General features: G+C 37.4%; 1 protein-coding gene across 1 annotated transcript; it reads left to right on the forward strand.

The window, feature by feature from the left end:
* The first annotated feature begins 1,870 nt into the window (after positions 1 to 1,870).
* LOC133449291 (F-actin-capping protein subunit alpha-1) lies at positions 1,871 to 8,308 on the forward strand. Its single transcript, XM_061728429.1, has 10 exons — positions 1,871 to 1,952; positions 4,680 to 4,743; positions 4,878 to 4,929; positions 5,100 to 5,163; positions 5,305 to 5,511; positions 5,602 to 5,681; positions 6,434 to 6,512; positions 6,628 to 6,699; positions 6,784 to 6,846; positions 7,365 to 8,308. The coding sequence occupies exons 1-10, from the start codon at positions 1,917 to 1,919 to the stop codon at positions 7,503 to 7,505; spliced, it is 858 nt and encodes a 285-aa protein (XP_061584413.1). The 5' UTR covers positions 1,871 to 1,916; the 3' UTR covers positions 7,506 to 8,308.
* The last annotated feature ends 277 nt before the right edge of the window (positions 8,309 to 8,585 follow it).

The following is an 8,585-nucleotide window of genomic DNA, read 5'->3' on the forward strand; positions in this document are numbered from 1 at the left end:
TGGGGGCACAGCGGGACACAGACGATGCAGCGTCTATATAACACATGATTGCCGCGAAACTCGTCATTTCTTTTATGAATCACTAGATCTGCTTTCAGGACCTGTTGTCTACATCCGGGGCTGTGTGTGTAACAAATAAATCAGTTTGTAAACAAGACCTCTGAACTCATGACGTCATCTCTGTGCGCGCACTCTGTCCTCCGTTCAGTGAGCTCTTCAGCCGTATACTCTGGCTCAAAACGGTAAGGACGTCCATCATATTCAAAGTCGTTGTCTACTACCTCAGAATTTGACAAATATTCAGACATGTTTCAAATAACTAACAGTAAACTAACAGTAGCGAACTCCAGCTGTACACAGAGCTGTGTCTGGGATGCGCGCACAGAGATGGCGTCATGCAGGTCAGAGGTCTTGTTTACAAACTGATTTATTTGTTACACAGACAACCCCAGATGAAGACAACAGGTCCTGGAAGATGCACAGAAGCAGATGTAGTGATTCATACAAGAAATGAAGAGTTTCGCGGCAATCATGTGTTATTTAGACGCTGCATCGTCTGTGTCCCGCTGTGCCCCGTTCACTACCGTTATATGGAGAAGCGGCTCGCAAAAAAACCCCTAATATCTTCCGAAGGACTCCAAATGACACCAAACTTGCCTGGGTGAGTATACGACCATAAATATGCCAGAAATAAGGTTCAGGTTGTAAAAAAACGAACTTTCCCTTTAAACAGTGTTCCTATTTTTTTCACAATTGCATCGATTAAAGAATGTCATCCTGAAAACAGAAAATGGACATGTCATGCAAAAAATAAGTTCAAGGTTCTCCATGGTATTCCATATCAAGATCATGATATACTGAGCTAACAGTGTAATACTGAGAATTTTAAGTCAGAAAACAACATGGCCCCTATCTGAATGTAGAAACAGAAAATTAGAAGTCCCTCATGATCTCTTTTACAGCATGTTTAGTCTCCAGCTGAGTGACTGGTTTCATCTGGCTTCATGACCTAGGAAGATCCCTTGTTTATGTGAAAAAACTGGAATCGATCACTTGAATATGACTTATATGATCTTAATGTAATTCCATTGATTCCAATAACAAATTGAAGCTTCTTTAATAGGAAGTTTTGCTCATCATAAATACTGTTTGGGCTTCTAACAGTAAAAATAGCTGAAGTATAATTATAAAGGGCCAGCTATTATAATAATGCTTGCCAATGTTTAATTACTTTTACAGTGGTCTGGTTTTTACAAACCCTCCCAGGACATTAACACAGAGCGCGTATCATAGATGAAGTGTGTATAAACACTGTGGGTCGTAAACATCAAAGTTTTAGTAATTTACACCCGGAAAAAGGAAAAACGTGGGTTGCCAGGTTTGGATTTTTTCTGCCTCACGCTCTTTGAAAACGTTACGTCTGTTATAACTTTCACAGCTTTTTTTTTCATGGATTCAATAATTCAAAATATGAAACAATATTAAATTTTATTTAGAAATATTCATTTTAATCCATTATTTGGAAAAAAAGTTTTGCGAACGCAAAAACTATTTTTTATGTGTATCCATTTAATTATTTCATTCGCTGCTATGGTTTTAAATACACATTTAATCCTGTGGCTGTCAGTGACCAATATGTCATAAAGAAGCATGTTATTATCCAGACAACAACAACAATGTTCTTTATCAGTTTCCGGATTTTGCTACTTGGGAGCAGACACACACACGCATACTCAAGGCTGATTTATGGTTCCGCGTTACAGCAGAGCCTACGGCGTAGAGTACGTTGCGCGTCATCGCGTAACATACGCCGTACCCTACGGCGTAGGCTCTGCGTCGATTCAACTCGGAACCATAATTCAGGCTTTCACCCAGACCTGGCAACATCCTCGCAGCGTCGCTCTCATTGAATCAAGATGGCAGATTTCGAAGAGCTCAGCGATGAAGAGAAGGTATAACTATGAAAATATACACATTATGCTACATTTACGACTGATATTACACAACCGTTTCTTCGAGATAGCCACTCCCGGCATAGTAGGAATTGTTATGTATTTGCTGTATCAAATTTAGTTGGAGCTATTTAAAGCAGAGCTGTTGACAGTCCAGAGCTGAACGCTGCATGTTTCTCTGAGGAACACACACATAAACGAAGCCTGGAGCTCCCATTTCGACCCCATTGGGTCTAATATTACAGACATGTTTGCCTGGAGTCGGCTTTTTTTTTGCTTTGCTTTTTTTTTTGCTTTTTGGGTGTGCATGAGACGTCCCTTTTGGAGGAAGTGGAGCTACTTCCTGCATTTACAGTGAGGATAATGACAGAGCATCTATGCATGCCTGCACCCACACCCAGTTCACTAGTGTGATCTTTACTCCATCACCGCTCCTAACATCACCTTTTACACATGCCATTATCATTGTTTTCCATTTGCGTTTGTGTGACGGTGAGTAACTTTTATCTGCCCAGACTTTGGGCGGATGTTGTGTCCCTGGGCCCTGCAGAGGCTGCTCTTGCTGCTTCATCAGGCTGCAACACGTTTGTCAAATATGGCTTTGCATTCCTGAGGCTGATGGTGTGGCCAGGGGCTCAGACCTTGTTACTGTGTTACTACAGTGGATTTAAAAAAAATATATATATGCAAATGTGATGACAAGAACACATTTCTCCATATTAAGTTTAATTTAAAATCTACTTTGATTATTGCTTGATTGCCTGATTACTTTAATCAGGCTTTTAACTGACTCATTTAACTCTTTATAATTTTCTATGCTCACCCCTATTTTTTTTTTTTTTTTTTATTAATTTTTTTTATTGGTATTTTTTAGGCAATAACAAAATGGTAAAAACAGATATCAAAACCAACCCTATCAAATATGAAATATTTTAAACCCCAACCCACCCACAATTGCATGGCTGTACAAAATAATATATAAATGTGCAGAGAGAGAGAAGAAGAAGAAAAAAAAAAAAAAAAAGAACCCTACAGTACAATAATACAAAAACAGATTGTAGCCTGACATTGTAGCCTGACATGTGAACAGGGCTAGGTATGGCAGTCCAAGATATTCCGAGATGGGGGAGCGAGGCCCCCACAGAGCTGGGATAGGCGGGCGCTGGATGCGCAGAAATCCCAGAACACTGACAAGGTTTCAGTCCAGGTTTCAGTCCCCATAACAGTCCTGTCCATACGGATCAAGGCAATGGCAAACACCCCGGCCAAATAAACAAAAACAAAACAACAATAGCACTACAATAAAATAGTGTACGATTGTGACAATAATTGCAAATTAAAAGGGGAACATAAAGAGATAGAGGGGAAAGAGAGAGAGGGGGGGGGGGGGGGGGGGGGTATTTTTATTGGATCTTATTACTCTGTTTTATATTCATCTTTAGTTTATCCTATTTTATCCTGTTTTATTATCTCATTGTTTTATCTCAATGTTATATTTAAATGTTTTAGTCGTTATTTATGGTCTATTTTATACATTCTATTGTCTTATTCTCTTAGTTTCTAATGTTTTGCTTTCTAGACCTACTTTTAGGATTTTATGTTATGTTATACTTTTTAAACTCTTTTAGTGTGTATTTTAACCTCATAGCCTATCTTATCCTGCTTTCTTGTAGCCTTTATTTTTTTTTATTTTTTTTTTTATATATATATTTTTTTTATTTTTTGTGTGCACACATATTAATGGTTGATACCATGCCGGTAGAAACCTGAGGCGTACATATGTGCCTTATTACTATATTTAGTATATATACATATATATATGCATACATACGCATACACATACATACATATACACATACAGTGATTTTTTTTTGGTGGGGGTCGGGGGGCGGGGGTGACATCCACTGCCAATCCAGGAAGCAGGAACACACGGAGGCACACGTCAAGCACTGGAAATCTGCAACAAATTTCTTGTAGCTTTTAGCTCCAGTGTTTCCTCATGGGGAGCCTCCATGCTGAGAATGGCCTGCCTGCAGGGGTGATTTGATATTGTTTATACATAAAGCTAAAATCTGGGGTTGTGAGTGCTTTCTGGGCTCTGAACAGAATCAGGACTGCAATTAAAATAGGTTATTCATGGTAAAGTCCTTTTGCTCATTCAGCTGGACAGCCCATTTGTAGGTCAGGGCAAGCTGCAGCCCCGAAGGCCTTAGTAACCCTGTCTTCCTGACAGAGGACATCACTGGCACAACCGCCGTGGCAGTGACACTTGAATGTTGTACGTAAAGTTCACAAAAAAAAAAAGATATAAGATATAAATGTATAACTTGAGACAGATTACCGTATGAGAGCAGTGAGTACCTCACTGCTCATCTTTTGGTCTGAGGCTGTGACACCACTTGCTTATGCATGCATACTGGCTGCTAAGAAAAGCCCTGGGGTGATATATTGTACCCTGCCTACCATCTAAGGAGTAGTCAAAATAGAGCGATGGCTCTAGCCAAGAATGTTAGTCCACTGCTCTCTGCTTCACTCTTGTGGACGTATGCAGATTTTTCACATCTTGAAGATTTTACCTCTTATTACTGAGTGATAAAAAGTATAGTCTTCCTTTAGAAAATAAATAATATCCTGCTATGTTACTGTTATTTAGTATCCAAGTGAGGCTTATTTTTGTTAGTATTTTTTAGTAATAAGGTGATTCTTTCTTTTGTTTTCTATTTCCAGGTCCGAGTTGCTGCTAACTTTGTGACACATGCTCCTCCAGGGGAGTTCAATGAAGTTTTCAATGGTGAGCTTTTCCTACAATTACATCTTTAATTTTAGACTCATTGCAATTGTTGTAAATCCCATATAAACAAATCAATAAAAAAATAAAATCAATAACAAATTGAATCCTAACCATGTCTTTTTATTTTTTCCCAGATGTGCGATTATTGCTCAACAATGATAATCTTCTCAGGGAGGGGGCAGCTCAGTATGTTTATTATATATATATATATATATATATATATATATATATATATATATATATATATATATATATATATATATATATATATATATATATTTTTTTTTTTCAATATTTGTAATCGGAACTTTTTACCATAAATATTGATTTTGTAAATCTGTTCTCTTTTGCTACAGTGCCTTTGCCCAATACAACATGGATCAGTTTAGCCGTGCCAAAATTGATGGATATGAAGATCAGGCAAGCGTTTTAGTTTTGATGCATAAATAGTTTTCTCTTCTTGTTACACCTACCAGAATGTCATTATTATTTTTATTATTATTATGTGCTCATAAACCGCAGCAGTAACAGACATTTTTGCCCTGCCTGCGTTTTCTGTAGGTTCTGATAACAGAGCACGGAGACCTGGGCAATGGCCGCTTCTTTGACCCACACAACAAGATCTCGTTCAAGTTTGACCACCTGAGGAAGGAAGCTAGCGATCCCCAGCCCCACGAGGGCGAGGCCGCCCTCAGGTCCTGGAGAGACGCCTGCGATTCTGCTCTGTGGGCATACGTCAAGGAGCACTACCCCAGTGGAGTCTGTACCGTAAGATCTGGTTCCGAGGCTCCTCTATAGCTGCTAAATTCAGCTCTGAACACAATAAATCACATATTCATCCTGCTTTATTTTCTTCAGGTTTATGGGAAGACAATCGATGGCCAGCAGACCATTATCGCTTGTATTGAGGGCCATCAATTTGAGCCTAAAAACTTCTGGTAAGTCAATACTATTTAACGGATAATAACTTTTTTTTTAAGCTTCCTAACCAAATTCACCAAGACTAGGACTGGGCGATATGGACCAAAAGTCATATCTCGATATTTTCTAGCTAAATGGCGATACTCGATATATATCGATATTTTTTCTGTGCCATAATTGGGGTTTCCCCCAAAGCATTATAGCATAGCATCTCTGTTAGCTTCATTTTTTTCTGAGGCAAACCCTTAAAAAAACAGTCAGTTTTAATACAAAGCCTCGTGCCAAATGTCACACAGGTACCTTTATTAACAGAGGTCTGCACAATATCAAAATGTATAAAACAAATGAAATAAAAATAAACTGCCTGCATATATAGAATAAAAATGCTTCTTGAATAAAATAAAACAAATATCCCTTCCCTGCATAACAATTAAATTAAAATACACTGTGCAATTAATACAATGTAGACAGTAACAGGCAGACTTTTCCACTGAGGTTCACAGTTGTGCAGATAATAAAACATTTGTGCAAATCTCAAATAAAACATTCAAGTCAATTTGTCACAAAATAAGCTATATCAAAATCATAATTTTTTTTCCTTTTTTTTTTAATAATAGATATAAACGATATTGTCTCGTACCATATCACGTTTGAAAATATATCGATATATATTAAAATCTTGATATATCGCCCAGCCCTAACCAAGACACCTAAGTTGAATGTTTTGATTTGGGGTTTGAGCACTTTCTGCTGCATGTTCTGTTTCCAGGAATGGCCGCTACAGGTCTGAATGGAAGTTCAGTGTCTCGCAGTCTACAGCACAGTTGGTTGGAGTCTTAAAAGTACAGGTATGTTGAGTGATGATTTGGTACAGTGTCAGTTTGGGAGTCAAGTTAGTTTTGTTTCTTTCTTTTTCCTTTTTTTTTAACCACACAAGGCATTATCCTGACTTCTTAACCACAGGTACATTATTATGAAGACGGGAATGTGCAGTTGGTCAGTCATAAAGACGTGCAGGAGTCACTGACGGTGTCTGTAAGAATCTTCTTTGTTAACATTTACATTTTAATTTTTATTGATATTTTTATTCGATTAACTCACAAATGCGTGTTTTGGCAGAATGAGAGCCAAACTGCAAAGGAGTTGGTGAAAATTATTGAGGATGCAGAGAATGAATACCAGGTACGTCTGAGCTTCCTTTGTTGAAACTACAAAAGCAATAGAAAAAAATATATAGTTTTCTTGATATGTTTTGACCATCTTACCTGATAAACATTTGAAAACATGAACAAACCAAGATGAACTGCTTTTCTTTTGAAAGTTGGCACAATTTCTTAAGTTATTAATGAAATGGTTTGACCTTGGTCCAAATACAACACTATTGCCAATGAAGTTAAATCAAAACTGTTGTTTTTTTTACCTCTTCTCATGAAGTGATTGGAATATCCAAAAAGAGGAATCATTCTGAAAACAAAATTATTACATTTTCACATGTTAAAAAGGTATTAAATTAATTTAATAAAGAAAGTAGAAAAGAGAAAATGAATTAATTGACTTTTTTTTTTCATTACATCTGTCATTATTTTTGAAAGTCTTTAATTTGCTGTTTTTGACAAAGCGTTTACATCGCTCCCCCTCCATCCCGTTTACAGGTAAGAGATAGAACTGACATATATACTTTTATTTTTTAATCTCTTTAGGTGGCCATCAGTGAGAACTATCAGACCATGTCAGACACCACATTCAAAGCCTTACGCAGACAGCTCCCGGTCACCCGTACCAAGATCGACTGGAACAAGATCCTCAGCTACAAGATTGGCAAGGAGATGCAAAACGCCTAGAAGAAAAGAGTCTGTCGGGGTAACAACAAACTGTCCGGGGAGGAGGCGATGCGGCATAACGTACTGTATGTTTTTACAGAGAGTTGCAGGTTCTGTGGAGTACTAAGATGGGATGCCTTTATTTTAAACAATGAAATCAGTGTTTTTGTCGCTTAATTGTAAACTTGTGATTTTTCAACAAATTATGCCTTCAGTGACACTGTGAAAGTGAGGCTGGTCCCTGCCAACCAAATTCTCACATTGTGATCTTAGTGCTTTGAAAGTACACAAACAAACCCAAGACTCTTCCCCAGTTTCCATGTAGCCACTCTTGCATTTTTCTATTATAGCATAACTAATATTCTTTGTATGCTTCCAATACCTCCTATAGATGTTTTCTTTTTGTTTGTTTTTTAACAGAGGGCAAGCACTATATGCAATTTATTTCTGGAGTCAAGAGATTTTTGTTGTATCATCAGAGTCAGTCAGAATTGTCTCTCTCTCTCTCTCTTTTCTTTCTTAGGAGCATTCCTGTAGTTGTGAGGTTGTAACCTGCAGGCATGCCAAAGCTTAAATGTTGTTGGGTTTTTAGTTTATTTCTCCCTTTTCTCCCTTTTGTCCCATCTGGGAACAGTTCTTGTATTCTCTCTTGAGGTGTAGTTTCTTTATTTCTCTATATCCCCCTGGAATGATAGATCAAATATTGTGTCCTCTTGCCAGCTGTTTGCCTTTAGCCTGTGCTATATTTTTTATACAAACTGTAAGTACATTTATTATTCATTAAATAAAAGTATTGCACCAAATATGATCTTATATATACTTGATGAGAGCCTTTGTGTCGAATCTGTTCGAGGACTCGGATTCTGGATCATTAATTCAATTTCACAGATTTTAGAGCCTTTAAATAGTTAAATAGTAATTGGCATTATTTAAATCTTCTGTCATGCCCATGTTGTATACTTTTCACAAGACAGCTGTTTTCACTTATTCTTTATACTTTTACCAAAAAAAATAAACAGAAAAAAACGCTGCGTTTGCATTTAAGTTTTTCAGGTGTTTGTGTTAGTAGATATAGGCCCGGTTTCACAGACAAGGCTTATA

The sequence above is a fragment of the Cololabis saira genome, chromosome 8 (genome assembly GCF_033807715.1).
Source record: "Cololabis saira isolate AMF1-May2022 chromosome 8, fColSai1.1, whole genome shotgun sequence".
Taxonomy (NCBI): Eukaryota; Metazoa; Chordata; class Actinopteri; order Beloniformes; family Belonidae; genus Cololabis; species Cololabis saira.

What these genes read in the sequence shown, in the direction of transcription:
- LOC133449291 (XM_061728429.1), top strand. Translation starts at nt 1,917, where the DNA reads ATGGCAGATTTCGAAGAGCTCAGCGATGAAGAGAAG. An exon ending in CTCAGGGAGGGGGCAGCTCA is followed by an intron (nt 4,930 to 5,099) that starts GTATGTTTATTA and finishes CTTTTGCTACAG; the next exon opens with TGCCTTTGCCCAATACAACA. An exon ending in TTGGAGTCTTAAAAGTACAG is followed by an intron (nt 6,513 to 6,627) that starts GTATGTTGAGTG and finishes TCTTAACCACAG; the next exon opens with GTACATTATTATGAAGACGG.